Raw genomic sequence first — 17724 nt, 5'->3', positions numbered from 1 at the left:
CAGTATAGTCAAAGGCTCAATATTCTTAATTCTGCCTTTAATATAATTGCCTTCTTTCGTTTGTCTCTTCTCTTTTCCCCAAATGGCAAATAAATTCCTCCTTTTTCTTCATTTCTTTATTTCCTCAAAAATCTTGCTTAGGAAAAGTCTGTCCTGATTTGTTATATCTTCTTCTCTGACCATACTTTAATCTGCTTAATCTGTGCTCATTTGAAAACTAAACAATAAGAGTTCCTTCATCATCTCATACAAATAAATGATTAATTTGCAACAGAGGCATTAGCTCTATGAGGACCGGAGTCCTGACCTCCATTTTGTGCTCCTTACAAAAACTTTTAAACAAATGTGTGTTGTCCAATGCCACAAAGGATTCAAAAAAGGTAGACATGGTCTAGGGTCCAGAAGAGTGCTTTTAAGTTTAATTAGTGTTGGAATAAGTAGTTGTTATGCTTCTTGGATTTGGATCATTTCCTTTAGTTTATGTGAAGAGGGGAAATCCCCCCCGCAGAGGTAGTGTTTTTTGCTGTTGTTGTGTGGTTGTGTTTTTGTTTTAGTTTTGGTACTGGGGATTGAACCAGGGATAATCTACCACTGAGCCACATCCCCAGCCCTTTTAATTTTTTATTTTAAGACAGGGTTTTTCTAATTGCTCAGACTGGCCTTGAACTTGGGATCCTCCTACCTCAGCCTCCCAAGAGTTACTGGTATTACAGGTGTGTACCACCACACTCAACTTCACCCTAGTTTTAATAACCATTCAACTCCTAACATGAAGCCAGTCAGTTTTTTAACTTGTGTTTTATTTCACTTAGCTACTTTTCATTGGGAAAACCCACATCATTAATAAAATATGATTAGAAAATTATCGTGATAATAAAATTATTGTGATTCTGTATAAAATATGTATATTTTTTCTTTTTTCTTTTGTAGTGCTGGGGATTGAACCCAGGGCCTTGAGCAGCTAAGCAAGTTTTCAACCCCTGAGCCACACCCCTATCCCAAATCTTAGAATATCTTTAAGGTACTTTGGTTTCTCTTTTAGTGCCTCTTAATATAAAACAAAGTTTGTTTTCAGAAACTGGGAAGACTATGTTGTAATCTAGGAACACTAAACTTATGATCATCAATGTAGGGTTACTTAGCATTCTTGCTGCTTATAGTTGGAGAGATGGGACTTCTTGAGTTTCACAGGGCAGCATACCACATTTCTGCTCTACTTATAAATTGAGAAGATGTGCTTTTTACCAGGAGTCAATTTTATATGCCTGTGTAGGTCTAGGCCTGCTGTTTTCTCCTTGTGGTTCCAACCTTTACCATAACTATCTCAAAATGGATCTGAAAGCAGGAAGTTACAGAAAGAGACTTTGGAATGGTGAGCTGTTCCAAAATGTTTACCTTATCAAACCAGTAGCCTTTGTTCATTCAGTCTGAGAATGCTTGTTGATTTTGTGTCAGGCACTGTGTAAGGTTCTTAGAATAAAAGAAAGAAATCAAGTTCTTGGCTTTGAGTTGCTCTTAGGAGCACATGTAGATATTTTGGTTTTTAATTGATGCATAAAAATTGAACCTATTTATCAGGTATTATGTGATTTTTTTTTTTGGTAGAAGGATTGAACTCAGGGGAACTTAACCACTGAGGCACATCCCCAGCTCTTTTTTGTATTTTATTTAGAGACAGAGTCTCACTGAGTTTCTTAGGGCCTCTCTAAGTTGTTGAAGCTGGCTTTCATGTGATGTTTTGATACATGTTTACATCATATAAGAGGTTAGACAAATATTTAATAATATTTTAAATTATACTGCAGCATTATAAATGCTGCTTTTAAGAGATGTGAAGAGTTTGACTGCAATAAATATTTTAATTTTGACAACAATCTGGTGAAGCAAGTGATAATATTTTATAAAAGAAGAAAGTGAGACTAGAGAATTTCCCCAGATTATATTACTGATAAGTACTGGGTTAAAGTCCATGTCTTCCAATGTAAGTCTTGTGATCTTTGCACTATATACCACCCTCTTTTTTTTTTTTTTTTTTTTTTTTTGTGGTACTGGGGATCAAATCCAAGCCATACTCTCTACCATTGAGCTATATACCACCAGCCCAAACTCTCTTCCTAATAATTTTCCCATCCTTTTAAAAACTAGAAATCCTCTGATACCAACAATTGCAGGACTTGTGTATCATTCACCATTTGTCTACCCTGGCAGTGCATTTCATTTTGCTCTGGGATCACAGAAATCTTCAATAAAAAGCCTGTCCTAGTTTTATAATTTAAAAAAATTTTTATCTGGGAGGTTTAGCAATTGTCTGTATTGAGGAAAAACATAAATTTATGTGACTTGTGGTCATTTATAAAGCAGCTAGGGCAACAGCTCTGGGTCATTGAGTAATTGGTGTGTTAGATAAACACGTCAGTTTTGGAATTGGTTGAATGATTGCATTCATACGTGTGCATTTAACAAAGCTAGCTCTGTGAGTAGTGTCTGAGGAGCAGCCTGGGCGAAGCTAGGCAGCATGGGCGTGAGAGTCAGGGCGACGCAGAGTTCAGCCTTGCCATGGTAGCTGCACATGCGGGAGCGTCACTGGAAAGCAAGCTGTCTTAGTACCTGCCTCACAGTGGGCACTTGGTATAGGGATCCATGGCATGGAGCGCCTGGCTTGATATGCTTGGTAGATGTGTGCATGTGCCCTTTTTTTGTTATCAGCAAATTAAGACTGACTTTGGCTGCCATTTAGTAAAAACCAACAAACAACTGATCTTGAATGCCATGATGATTCTAATGGAAGCTTAAAAGCGAGAAACATTTTTAACTGGTAGAACAAACTAGCTTTGGATGATATTTGCAATTCTTTATTAATAACACTTTATGTGTTACTTCTGAGTGTATTGTCATAAATAGTGTCTTGCTTCATGGGGTCTCCAGTTTTATCAACAATCAGCCTTAGCAGCAGAAAAAAGTAAATACTCTGAGGAAAATAGTTTAGAAAAGAGGTGTCTGGAAGAAGAGCTCTTAAGTGGCAAGTAGGAGAGATTTTGAAGGCCAATACTGTATCCGTTAAAAAAAAAAAATTCTCATCAATTTCCTTTTTTTTTTTCTTTTGTACCAGGGATTGAACCTAGGGGTGCTTTTATTATTGAGCCACATCCCTAGCCCTTATGTTCTTTTTGTTGATGTTGTTTGTTTGTTTTTTTGAGATAGGGTCTCGCTAAATTGCTTAGGACCTTACTACATTGCTGAGGCTGACTTTGAACTTGCAGTCCTCCTGCCTCAACTTCCTGAGCCACCAAGATCGTACAATTTCCATTTTTTTTTGTATATAGTTTGTGTGGTTGTAGGTACTGGGGATTGAACCCAGTGCATCCTAGCAAGTATTCAACCACAGAGCTACATCCTTAGCCCTCTTTAGTTTTTTAATTCAAGACGGGTGGTCTGGCCAAGTTGTTCTGTTGGCTTCAGACTCGTGACCATCCTGCCTCAGCCTGGGATTTTAGGTGTGTGCCAGCACACCTGGCTCTCCATACAAGTTTTGTGTTTGCACTCCTGTCAGTATAATAATGTTTTAAATGTCTTGCATTTATATTAATGGTTTTGGAAGGTACTCTTTGTTTACCCAAGACTTCTAGTGTGCCCCATATGTTCCTCATACCCTTTATTCTTTCATTTTTGAGAATCACTGTCCTATAGCACCACAGCAATCTAATGAAACAGACTGTAATTAAGAAAATTGAGACCTGAACACTTGCATGCCCAATGCTACACAGCTATGAAGTAGGAGAACTATAGGTATCTGTACTACCAGATCCAGTCTGCTCTTACATACCTCCAACTTAAACCAGGTAACGTTAAGAAGAAGATGGTATATAGTGAACTGTTTGAGTACATGTTGGATGACAACTAGGATTGTAAGTACTTTTGTACCCTCAAACAGCTTATAACTTAACTAGTCCAAGAAGATGCTAATATGGGAGAAAAGAGAAACAATAACAGAGAATCTAAATAATGCAAGGCAAGAACTGTTACAAGGTAATGGGTGACTTACCATCAAGTCAAAATAGAGGTTACTCAGAGTTCTGAGAAGGCAGCATTTGGATTGGACTGAGGGATATGGAATTATTTTTCTTTCTAATACTTCAAAGCACTTTATAGATGGTGAGATTAATTTATCTGAGGAGGAGAAACAGTGTGGGAACATAAAGTCAGCATTTCTTGACCCTTTATGAAGTGTCCCCTCTCTGATGCAACGTACCAGCCAAGAACATTTTCATTAACCTTAGCTTTTTGGGTTTGTTTTACAAAGACAATAGACTGGTGGTCCTTTTACAAACTACATAGAGCTGCTGTTGGGGAATCACTTCTGTTTGTACTCATTAAATTGATAGAAATTGATGCAACTGTATTATTGAAAATAGGTGCACATATTTAGCAAAGTAGATGACTTTTATAGCTGTGGGTTTGCTGTTATGTGTGATACCAAAAGTAGCACTCATTCCCTCTCTTCTAGGAATTTTCAGTCCTGCTGGAGAGACCAATGGTATGCACATATATCCTCAGGTTTACTGTGACCAAAAGGAGGCCCCACTCTACCTGTTCCTCCCATGTCATTAAATGACTCCACTGTCCGCTTACTGCTTGAACTAGGAATACTGGAAACCTAGCAGTCACCATTAATTCTCTTCTTCATTCCTCTGTCTGGTCCAGTAACAGAATCCTCCAGCATACCTCCTTTGTATTTTAAGACTCTGCAAATGTTGTTTCTTCGAGGAAATCCTTGGTTTTCCTAGGAGGCCCATACTTCTCCAGGGCAGCTGTAGCCAGCGGTAAACTTCACTAAAAATTGACTGTAGGGAAATGGGGAGATGTTGGCCAGAGGGCGCAAAGCTTCAGTTAGAATAATTTCTGAAGCTCTATTTGACAGCATGGTGACTGTAGTTAATAATATTATATTATATACTTGACAATTGCTGTGAAAGTAGATCTTTTTTCCTAAAAGGAAAAAAAAAAAAAAAGGTAAGTATGTGAGATGGTAGATTTATTGATTAGCTTGATTTAATTATTTTACCACATATATCAAAATACCATGTTATACACCATAAGTATATAGGGTTTTTTTTTGCCAATTATTATTCATGAAGCTGGGGAAGCAGTTGACTCTAGTTCCTTGAAATCAGGAAATTTAATTTATTCCTCCTTGCAAGCCTACACTGAGGCACTTTAGACCCTCCTTAAACATTTTTACATACATCAAGTGAGATAATTATTAATTTGTGATACTTATAAAGCATCCCAGTGAAGCCAGGTTGAAAGGAAGACAGAGGCCAGGTCTTAAAGAGTCTAAAGACCATGAAAAGAGGCGAGCTAAGGATAACAGGGCACACAGCCCCTCTGTAGCCAGCTGTGGGCAGGTGGACTAAGTTCTGGCCAAGAAAAACAGGTGGTAGGTGTTCCTTGAAGTGGGAGCATGTCTTTCCCTCTTCCCTCTCTGCTGCCTGGGGTGAAATCCAGAGACCTTCCACAGCCCCACTCCGTGTAACTTGGAGGTCTGGAAGCTGGAAGAAGCCTTAGCGGAAGTAGAGCATTCCAGGAGGAGGCACAGAATAAAAGGACACTTTTTTAAAGACCAGTGAGAGAAACTGGCCTGGTAAAGGAAATAGGAAAGGAGCCACCAGAGTGATAAGAGGAAAACCAAGAAAGTGTTTCATTATAAAAGGAATTGGGTAGCCACTAAGAATTGAGTACACTACAAACCCAGCTGATGTCATTAGATCATTAGATTTGACAACATGGGGGCTTTGGTGAGAGCAGAAGTGGTATTGGAGTGGGCAGAAGGGGGATGGAAGAGTAGAGATGGCTTCAAAAGGAACAGAGAACTTGGAGTAGCTGGAAGGGATGTGGAGAGAAGGGGAGGTTTTCCCGAGGTGCCGAAGCATGTTTACGTGGCAGCGGACAGGAATCTTACTGAGAGAAAAAGAAAGCAGCAGGTCCTGAGAACAGGGGAGTGGGTGAGGCCCAGAGCAAGTGGACAAAGATGGGATGTTTGGGCGGAGGGGCACCCCTTCTGTGGATGAGACGGGTACATGTACGGGGAGGTTATAGGTCAGGGGTGTGGACATGAGGGAGCTTCCATCTAGCGTTCCATCTCCTGAAGTACCCAGCAAGGCCGTCAGCTGGACCCTCAGAGGTAAAAGGATCGTCATTTTCCAGGTCTTCTCAGTCCCTGCTGTTCCAGCCTGTCTTCTAACATGCTGTGAGAAGACTTTTCCCCACACTTCAGATGGATCGTGTGACCGCCTTAAATTCCTGCCGTGCCTCAGCTTCCCGAGGCATAGTAGGCACAGCTTGCCTTCCTCTCGCAGCCCCATTTCTCTCCCGGTGTCTGCCTGTGCTCTGGACAGAGCCAGCTGCACAGAGGCCCTCGACCTTCCCTTGCTGCTTCTCGTCCTTGAACATGCTCTTCAGCTGGCTGGCACTGTCCCTTTCTTTACCCCCTGGGGAATTTGTTCAAATCCCAGTCCAAATGTCCCATCCATTTAAACCTATTTGATTCCCCTACCCCTTCCCAAGCACAGTGAAACCGTCCAGGCGCAGGAACTGTGGACGTGGAACCACCGCCGGGCCTGGTACTGGGTGAGGCACTAAGTGGATAGGTGCATTTCCATCGCTGCTTATTTTCCTTTAACAATTCTTAATGCGGTTAAATGAAGGTTATATAATCTTAGCTTTTGATGAAAGGAAGCATTGTTTCTTTTTCTCTTTTATTCCAGGTGGTTCTGGAATGGAGCCGGGATCAATACCACGTCTTGTTTGATTCCTATAGAGACAATATTGCTGGGAAGTCCTTTCAGAATCGGTGAGAAGAGACCTATTTTGGAGAGTATCTGTTATTTGGACTTAGATGATGAGTCATAAAATCTTTCATGTTTTAACTAAGGTGGTTGAAGGGGCCTTTCCAAGTTGTAGATATGGTTTTATGTATTCGAGAATATAGTATGCTCTGGAGTTCACCACATTTTATGGAAGAAATCTGATTCCCAAAGAATAATCCTGCCTTGTAGTGTGAGTACACCAATTGCAGGATCTCATTTTATCTTGCCCCAGTTCTGTGAAGTAAAGGGAATTTCATCCCCCTGCAGGATGAGGAAGTCAGGTGGCTACTACACAGCCAGCCAATAGCTCTGGCCAGTGCTTCCCTGCCATGACCTCCAGGGCGGGGCCCGTCTGTCTTCTTCCTCTGGCCAGGCTTCTTGGTGCAGCTGTTCTGGAAAACTGCCTTTACCCTTTCTTGTCCTTGGGGAATATTTTCCTCCCTCACAAGATAGGGCTCAGAATGGAAGCAGTTTTCCCAACATCCTTCTTCCCTCTGTGCATGTAAAATGGATCTCTTAGTTCCTTTTCCTTTTTAGACACAAATCATTTATATTGTTTTATATCATAAAAGCAGTATGCCTGTCTTTGAAAACGGTTAAAAAAATACAGAAAAATAAAAAGTAGAGGTCTCTCGCTGTCCCATTCCCAGTTTGCTCTTACCTAGAGGAACTACTGTTTTTTGTTTTGTTGTTTTTTTTTGCAGGATTTAGTTTGAGAGCAAACCCGTGGCTTCTAAGTGCACCATCACTGAGCTACAGTCCAGGCCCTTTCTTAGTCTTGTTTTTATTTTGAGACAGGGTCTAAGTTGCCCCGGCTAGCTTCAAACTTTTGATTCTCCTGCCTCAAGTAGCTGGGATTACAGGCATGCACCACCATGGTTGGCTGGAACTACTGCTAATGAATTTTTGTTTTGGATTCTTCTTTGATCATTGTTCTAACTTTAAAGGGAGTTCTCTCCGTTTTGATTTATTTACTTTTATGCAGTAGCTATTGACTCTCCTTTTTATTGTAATGGTGCACAGTTAATCACTATTAGGTAAGGGACAGAAGGTGGCCAAAACAAACTGAGTAGCTAACAAAGCTACTAACATCCTTGGTCTAAATGTCAGAGACCGGAACTGGAATCAGGCTGCCTGTTTTTCCCAGAGGACAGGTTTCATAAATGCTCTCTCTTCTCACCGAGTCAGGAAACCTAATTAAATCATAGGTACAGTTTATATCAATTCATGCACATTCACAGTAGCTTGTGAGTTTCTAAACACCTCTAGATTGCATTACCAGTTCAAGCCCCTGTCCCCTGTTTAGAGGCACTTCTTGTCCCTCCATTCACTTGTTGTAAACACTCATATGGTTTCTATCAAATAAGTAATTTTAAAAGTAACCACTAATATTCTGTATATACCAAGCATTACTAAAGTCCTGAGTATCTCAAGAAAGAAGGGCTAGGGGTCTCCTCAAGTTGAGCTTTTGCTTTGGTCTTTAATGCCCTGTAGGTTTGAATGGCATCCCTTCAACAATGATTGCATCTTTGAGCCTTACCCATTTCCAGACACTTGAGTTGTCTATTTGCCTTTAATGGTCTGATAGGGGTGGTAGCTTATAAGTAAGTTACTAGTGAAGTAGGGAAACTACATCTTTCCCAAAGGATTCTTTAAAATAGCAGTTTTCAAGATCCTGGGGTCCCTAAGACCCACAGTGGCTCTTTGAAATCAAAACTTTATAACAGGTGTTACTTGCCCTTTTTTTTAAAAAAAAAATAATTTTGCTGTTTTGACCTATGCACTAATGGTGTAAAAGCTGAGGTGGGTAAAATTGCTTACACCTTAGTATGTCATTGTATTTTTTATCACCATAAGTGCAAGGAGAAGAAAAAAACCAGTTTCATTTCAAAATACTTATGACAAAGAAGTAAAAATTATTAACCTAATTATATCTTGACCTTTGAGTGCATATGTTTTTACTACTGTGGGTGATGCACACACAGACTGTGTGGAGATTGATTTGAAGGAAGGCCTTGTATGATATTTGAGTTGCTCAGTCAGCTGTCCTCTTCACTGAACATTATTGCTACTTGAGAGGACAAAAAACAGTGTGATTCCTCAGACATGGTTATTTTTATTTATTTATTTTTGTACCTGGGATTGAACCCAGAGGGGCTTCACATCCCCGGCTCTTTTTATTTTTTATTTTGAGACAGGATCTTGCAAAGTTGCTTAGGGCCTGGCTAAGTTGCTGAGGCTGGCTTTGAACTTGCAGTCCTCCTGCCTCAGCCTCCCAGGTTGCTGGGATTATAGGTGTGTGCCACTGCACTCGACTGTTTTTCTTTTCTTGACAATGAAGAACTATTTTGTCACTCCAAGGAAAACAAATACTAGTATTTGTTGCTAATGGTAACATTTGAGATTTCAGATGAAAATTAGAGCTTTGGAAAACTTGTTTCTTCTGTAGTTAGTTAACTTAACAGCTTCTATACATTGTAAAGATTTTTCTGATCAGGTTTGTGGTATCATCCCTCAAAGCACATTTATTAATATTATATAAGAAGATTAATGAAGTGTATCAACATTTGGCAAATCTGCATAAGTGAGTAAACTTTTTATTTTCCAAATAACCAAGGCCTGTTGTTATAGAATCTTACATGAAAGCACTATTCCAAGTGTGGCAAATACCAATGGATTTTAACGTAAAAGCACCAGAAGTCGATTAATATGGTTTCAGATTTCACATTGCAACCAATTGCAACTAATCTATAAGAAACTACTACTTGTGTTGGTTTCAGAGAAGAATATATACTATTATCTGACAAGGCTGCTAAAATACTCCTGCCCTTTTCTAGCTACATATCTGTGTGAGTGCAGGTTTTCTCCATATACTCACCCAAAGCAACATCTAAACATCTTTTTTTTAAATGAATAAAGTATTTTCAAATCTCAGTTTTATTTCACATATGGCAACCTATAACTTTGGGGCCCTTAATAATTTTTTAGTGTGAAGACTAAAAATTTTGAGAAAATTCCCCAAATGTAGTGGTTCTCAAAATTTGGCATGCAGCGGAGAAATTGAGAAGATGGTAATTTGCCGGGGTCCAGCCCTAGCAGCAGTCGGGGGTCCAAGATGGATGAGAGGCGTCGGCATGGTGGAGAAACAGCACACGGAGACACCAAGTGTTCTGAGGCTGAGTCTGAATCTTCATTGTTACAGTCTTTTTATATGTTTTTTCTTTGGTATCAGTTACATTATTTTATGGTTAATACAAGGAAATGTTAAGTAAAAAAATCTTCAAGAGTATAATTAATGATCTTATTCAAGAAACATGTTTTTACTGTATGATAGCTTAAATAAAAAGAAAAACAGTTCCCAGCAAGGTAGAGGGCACCATGCTCCATTTAGTTTTAATTTCCCTGAAAGAATATGACATTAAGTTTCTGTAGAAGTTACCTCTTCCAAGAACTCTAATGTTAGTTATTAACAGTGGAATGTTTTTTGTTATTACTAACAGAGAATAGAGGAATCAGCTTATAGTTAATATTTATTCTATTTCATGTACTCAATGATGGACTAAAATTCTAACTAGACATAGGAAGAATACAAATTGTACTTATGATTAACCTATTTATTTATTAAGTGGGAAAAATATCCTTAAACTTAATCATAAACACTAAGAAAGCAATGAAGACCAAACACCACATCAAAGCTCAGAGGAATACTCTCACATACTTATATATAAATTTTAGAGAATTGGTATATTAAAAGAAATCACAAGTGCAGGCCATATAGCCCATCTCGTAGAATGCCTACCTCTCCCATGCTAGATGCCCGGGTTCGAGTCCCCAGCACTCTGGGATTGTGGAAATAAGAAATCACAGGCTCCTTACAAATTTGAGCGAATCATAATTGCTTATTTATAATTTCATCTAAGTATTAATATTAAACTTTATTGTATGTTATTTTGTGTCCCAGCACCATGAAATCTCCCCAGTATTCTCTATAATCTGAATCTAAGGATATATTGATTTTTAGTATTAAAAGCAACTGCACATGGAGACATGCCACGCCTATGGCCCCCAAGAGGGAGGACGATTTTTCAACAGAGCGGTGTCAAGTGTTGAATCCTCTGCTCCAGCAGAACTGTGTCAAGTGTCGGAGTGGTAGGAAATAGATGCGACAGTAATTGCTTCCTACCCACTGAGTTTATGAATCTGTAGGTCTCAGGGGGTCCCTGAGAATTTGCATTTCTAACAGGTTTCCTGATCATGCTGAAGCATGCATCCCTGAGTCTGGTGACCACATTCAGAACTATAGCATAAAGGTTGAGATTGATTCATGAAGTATGGTTTTCCTGCTTCTCTAATTTTATTTTAACAATAGCTGACTTCCCTAAGGGAAGTACCTGTTCTGTGCCTTAGGGTGTGCTAGGTGCCGCTAATGCACAGAGAGGGAAATCTCTGCCCTGAGGAGCTTCAAACATTGGGAAAAGAAAACTACCTTATTAGAAAATCCACATTTTGAGTTCAGCAATTTTAATCAAATATTCTTATTTTCTTTAAACTTTTAAGAACTTTTAAGAATCTTTGTGTGTCATATGTCTCCTAATTTTAGATTGCACTGAAGTACAGTTTGATTTTTATGTAAGCATGCTCAAACATTGCCTAATTTTGATGGTGACAAATAGTGGATCAGATACATCACATGTTCTAATATATTTTAAGATACCATAATGTTTATTAAAATCTTTTATTCTGCCGAATGTGGTGGCTCATGCCTGTAATTCCAGCTGCTTGAAAGACTGAAGCAGGAGGATCTCAGGTTCAAAGCCAGCCTCAGCAAAAGTGAGGTACTAAGCAACTCAGTGAGACTCTATCTCTAAATAAAATGCAAAATAGGGCAGGGGATGTGGCTCAGTGGTCCAGTGCTCTGGTACCTGCTCCCCCAAAAAATCTATTTTTTTTTTTTTTGCTAGTATCTGTACATATCTTTTTAAAGTTGTTTGCCTTCAATGAAAAAGAATCCCTCTCCATATGTCAGTAAGGAGTGGATATGTAAATTATCCTCTGCTGTTATTGTGAGCAAGTCATTTGGGACTCAGTTTTGTCATGTAAAATGTGGATATTAGATAAGTATAAAATCTCTTCCAACCATTTAAATTCTGTGTTTTCTTGTCTCCTTTATGAGATGTAGAACAAAGGGTCTAGTAAGTGGCTTTAATATTTACTTAAACTAAATAATAGTTAAAATAAAAATTGTATCAGATTTTTGTCACTGCTGCTTTGGTTCTGAGTCATGGGTGAGTTAGTCCTCAGCTCTGAGATAAAACCTTCCTTCTCATCTGGGAACCAAGATATAGGTCTCATGGTTAGAATGAAAGATTCAGACTCACCACCTTCATGTCTGATAGAAAAACAACTGACTCATGACCTTGAGCAGATTAACAATCTCTCTTAGGTTTTCAGTTTCACCAAAAAATTAAATCAACCATGTAAAAATAACCTTAATAGAAGAGCCAATATATAAATGAATTATATACTCATTTCCCTCAATTGAACATGTATGGACAGCTCTTGAATCTATTAAAAATCATTAAGAGCAAATAATTACTTTTATAGGAAAGCTTCAGAGTATGCAATCCCCCTTTAACCTTTTAAGATATATCATTAAGGCACTTTTTAAAAATTTAGTTTTAGTCTGAATGTAGACCATCCAAGAGGTTGTGAGTGAGATGACCTTGGATAATTTACATGTGGACATTATGAGTCAGATAGATTTTATTTAATGGGAAACATTGATGTATATTCTAAAGGAATGAGCTATAGTTATGTATCTAGCAAATTGTTTTAAATATCACTTACGTACTAAGCACTATTCTAGGCCATCTGGTGGTGAGCAAGATGAATTCATTAACCTTATATAGAACTGGAATTTCAGTGGGCAAAAAAGTGAAAAATAGCCTGAATATAAATCAGCTGTTCTCAAAGTGTAACTTACTACACCAGCATCATCAGTAGTATTACATGAGAACTTAGAAAAGAGAAGTCTGGGGCCCCACTTTAGACCTATTCAATTAGAAACTCTAGGGATGGAGCCTAGCAATATGTTTTACAACATATTTTGATGATTGCTAATATTTGGGAACCATTTATCTAGACAAATGCAAGAAAAACTTAGATGGGGAAACTTTTTCATGTTACAGTAGGGAGAGAGAGCCTGAAGACGTAGGAGAGGGGAAATAATAAAGCAGGACACAATGCATGATACCATTTCTGCCCTAGGGGTACTCTATCCACTGGAAGATATCTGTGCATCTGTAAACAGTAGTTCAGCGTAATATGCCAAGGATTCCTTCTAACACAAAGAATTATGGAAGCTCCATGTTATGCAATAAATTCTCTTGAGGCAGTGAGGAAAGAGGGAAGATTGGGAAAGGAGGTTGTTAATGGGGGCATGGAGGTCACATAGTGTCTTTCGAAAGACTCTTGTGTTCTTACAAGAGATTTTAAGCTAGACATAAGGTGTTGTAGAAGTATAGCAAAGTTTATTAAAAGGGAGGATAAAGTGGGTCATCTCAGAGAGCAGTGTTGTACCCCTTTATTCCCTAGTCTTAGGGAAGTTTCCAGAGGTATTCCCTAAGGGCACTTTTGATTGACAGTAGGATCACATCAGATTTTTAAGTGCCTATAGCACATGATTTTTACTCACCGGTACCCAAGCACAACCCTCAGGGGTGAGAGGTACTATTATATTGAGATTAAAATGACAACTAAAGATCTAAAGACAACTCTGGGTCACCTTGGCCTGCACTGACCAGTTCTAATTGGAGCTTGTTTTATGGATTTTATAGTCAGTGGGTTTTGCTTTTGATTACCCTGTTTTGCTGAGTCTTAGAATCTTTGGTCTGTATAAAGGTCACAGAGGTTCCCTTTCAGGGAAACTTGGATTCTTCTTATTGAGGATGAGGCTTTGAATGTACCTTCTGGTCCCAGAAAAAAAACCTGCAGGTAACAGTTGTCAAAGAATGCAGCATGTCCTAATGACCTCAGCCAGAGCCATGACCTTGGGCAACTTGCTTTTAAAAGAAAAGATATAGGGCTGGGGCTGTAGCTCAGTGGCAGAGCACTTGCCTAGCACGTGTGAGGCATTGGGTTGCATCCTTAGCACCACATGTAAATAAATAAAATAAAGGTCCATCTACAACTAAAAAATGTTTAAAAAAACAACTGTATAAAAAAAAAAAAAAAAGAAAGGAAAAAGGTATGGAGGGCCAGCCTGTAGGCCTATTTTTTAGAATTGTCCACTTAACTTTGCGTTCCTCACACTCACATCAATCTGCTGCCAATCATTATGGGTAAAAGAAGCATGAAAGAGAAGCTGTTCTAGGCAGAGGGAAAAGTATGTCCAAAGGCACAAGATCTTATAAGTTCTTATGTTTGGGTGAGGATAAACAACTGGAGTATCCAGAACACAAGGTGAATACTGTGGAGGAGATTAGACTCTTCTGTAGACAGTGGTGAGCAATGATAAGAGGATTGGTAAACTCTTAACATTCACAGTTATACATTCATAACTGAATGTATAAAGTGGTTCCTCGTTTTTCTGATGAGGTTCCGTGTTACCTCTTTGACCTTAAGCTCCAGCTAATTTCTTCCCTTTGTTTGCTTTGCCTGCACAGAGAGCACCACCTTCCAGTTCCTGAACGAGGCGTATATGCACATGCCTCAGGGCATTTGCACATACTGTTGCTTTTCTCTGACCCATTCTTCTCTTGCAACCCAACTGACTTGCTTCTACATTTTCTTCACATCTTTGCTGAAATGCCACCTCTTCAGCAAGGCCGTCTTTGATCTCCCTTTCTAAAACTGACCCCCCACATAGACACATTTTCTACCCCCATTTTCTATATTTTCTCCATAATATTTAACATCTGACTTTATATGTGTTCATTTAGTTTATTACCTGTCTTCCCTCTTCTAGAATGTAAGCCCCATAAAGAAACAGATTTGGATTTTGTTTATTTATTGCTGAATCTGCAGCACTTAGAATAGTGCCTAGCATATACTAAATGCTCAGTAATGCACAGATACTCCTTTTGTAAAATTATCTCATCTACTTTTTTAAAGCCAAAGGTGGTAGTCATTGTCACTTTTTTTTCCTGCCGTAATTTGAAAGATTTACTTTCCAAACTGTGTTCATTTTCCCATGAAAGAATTAACTGTGCACTGAGTAATGGTTGCAGCCAAAGCCTAGCATGGTACCTGTGATGTGAGGACAAAAGGAGGGTAAACTTCAGTACTCCTTGGCCAGGAATAAAATAACAACAACAACAACAACAAAAAAAAAAACTAAAACCAAAACTAGTTGCTTGGAAAATAATAGAGTCATCCAAAGTGATGTAAGCATCCAAACATGAACTCCTGTGTCATAGGTCAGTATGTGTAGCTCTGGCCCTGGAAGATGGGTAGATTTTTGGTAGTCAGTGAGAGAAAGGTTGAATGCTTTTGGCAGAAAGACAAAGTGTAGCGGGACACCTGTAATCCCAGTGGCTCAGGAGGCTGAGGCAGGAGGATCACAAATGCAAAGCCAGCCTCAGCAACCTAGTGAGGTCCCAAGTAACTCAGTGAGAACCTGTCTCTAAATAAAATACAAAAAAGGGCTGGGGATGTGGCTCAGTGGTTGAGCGCCCCTGGATTCACTCCCCAGTACCAAAAAGAAAAAAAAAGGAGAAAAAAGAAAAGAAAGGCCAAGTGTAGTGAAACAAAGGAAATAGAGAGCAGGGAGAGGAGACTGGGACAGACTGGCTTGAGCATCAGAGCCCAAGAAGGCTGCAGTAATTGGGCCAGGACTTCATTGGGACAGTTTGATAACTTTTGTGTCTTGTTCTTGGGTCTTCTTGTTTCTTCCCTAGGTTTCTCTGCATTTGAATCCCAGCTCCTTGCTCTGCTGTATGAGAACAAAGCAATTTATTGAACCTAAACTGAGACCACCCCTCTCTACTCCCAAATAATATTTAAAAGTCAGTGATTTCAACACCCTTGTGGGGTGATTGTGAAGATGGAATAATGCATATTGCATGAAGTGTTTCTAGCATAGTCCAACCACAAAGAGGGAATTTTGGATAAATATTAGCCTCCCTGCCCCCAGCCCTAGGAAAACTTGCAGTTCTGTGATAATATGCCTCAATCAGGTTACTTCTGCATTTTTTTCATAGCTCCTAAATTTAAACTCTGTTATACCTTACTTTTAAATGTACATGCTTTTAAGCTGGAGGACTTGTGGGTTTACCATAGGCTGTGTTTGCCCATGCCAATCGATGTGGTTTACACCTGGGTGAACGGCACAGATCTTGAACTACTGAAGGAACTGCAGCAGGTCAGAGAACAGATGGAAGAGGAGCAGAAAGCAATGAGGTAACATTGATTTTCACAAAACAAAACATATGTCCTTTGAGTACCATAAGCATACACTTGAGAAGAATCAGGTGATTTTTCACACACCATCCAAAGATCTGCCTCTGAAACACACCGTTAAGTGACTCAGTCAGTCATCCCCCTGACCCTTAGTTCTTGGTGCCTACGGAGGACCTAGCCACTGCTGCCAGATGCTGGCTTCATTTCGATGGCCATTTTATGAAGAGATGACTTGGTCTCCCAGGGGTCTAAAGGTGAAGGCGCCTCCTAAAAGAGCCTTTGGCTTTGTGCTCCTCAGATGGGTCCCAGGTTTCATATCTTCATGAAATTAAGATTTATCATGCAAAAATAACTTCATGGTCAGATGGATTATTCCTTTGAAAAGTACAATAGACCTGTAGATTTGTTTCTTTATCAAGACGTAGACTATGAAATTAGAAAGTTTGATACTTTTTTATTTAATATGTGACTTTGGTCATTTCACTGGCTTTGTCTGGGAAAGCACAGTGACTTTTGGAGAGACTCCAGGGTAAGGTGCTGGCTCATGTAACTTCCCCTCTGACTCCTCAGGAGTGTGTGTTGAGAGCCTCTCCACTCACTTCTTTATAAATGTGCAGTCCAGTTACAGGTCATTGGCATCTTAAACTGCAACAAATTATGCCCATGTTAGACCTTCCCAGTGCATGAAAATAACTGATAGCCCAGTCTCAAAAATCTGTATTTTATGGGAACTGTCTTGGTTACAGTGGAAGGTACAGTTGATAATATTTCATTGGCACATAATTCATTTGCATTGTAAATGGTATAAGCATTATAATGCTTCCATATTTTTCACATTTGGGTCTAGCACTAGCCCTTGCATATGTGACGAATCATATTTGCTTTTTTAGAGAAATCCTTGGGAAGAACACAACAGAACCAACAAAGAAGAGGTAAGCATTTTGATTTTTTCACAGTGATAAAAATTGAAAGACTGAAGTGAAATTTCCAGTTTATCACTTGTTCTTGAAGGGTACACAGTATTTTATATTTCTATGATATTTAGTCCCTCTTCTGCTAGTTTTTGACCCCCAAATTAAATGCATCCATCAGATGGGGAACAGTGCAGTGCTGAAGAACAGGCTTTTTGAGAGCTCTGGTCATTTGGGTTCTAACCAACAAAAGCCTTGTTGTTTTTGAAAGGTTTAGAGTATCCACTCACCTTTCTTGGCCTTCTTAAACTCTTAACCTATACCCAATGTTTTAGTGATAAAATTTATAGCTATCATTTACTTACATGTTCACTATATATTTCCTTATCTTTGACAGCTGTCAAGTTGTATGTGTTTAATGGCCTGGGAAGGGGATTTTACCAGTGACAAGAATCAGATATGTGTATCTTGCTAGATACATTTGATTTGAATCAGACCCGACTCTGATAAGTCCTTAAAGAAAGACTATCTTACTGACAAGCAGGAAT

General features: G+C 39.1%; 1 protein-coding gene across 1 annotated transcript in view; it reads left to right on the top strand.

Annotated features, from left to right (window-relative positions):
• Gnptab (N-acetylglucosamine-1-phosphate transferase subunits alpha and beta) overlaps positions 1-17724 on the top strand; it is a 77001-nt gene that overhangs the window by 19121 nt on the left and 40156 nt on the right. Inside the window, exons 2-4 of the mRNA XM_047550162.1 lie at positions 6765-6850; positions 16146-16265; positions 17156-17197. Coding sequence (XP_047406118.1) covers positions 6765-6850; positions 16146-16265; positions 17156-17197 — 248 coding nt within the window. The remainder of the gene's footprint in view (positions 1-6764; positions 6851-16145; positions 16266-17155; positions 17198-17724) is intronic.

The sequence above is a fragment of the Sciurus carolinensis genome, chromosome 4 (assembly GCF_902686445.1).
Source record: "Sciurus carolinensis chromosome 4, mSciCar1.2, whole genome shotgun sequence".
Classification (NCBI taxonomy): Eukaryota; Metazoa; Chordata; class Mammalia; order Rodentia; family Sciuridae; genus Sciurus; species Sciurus carolinensis.
Note: the sequence above shows the minus strand (reverse complement) of the source record. Positions and strands in the feature narration are given on the sequence as shown.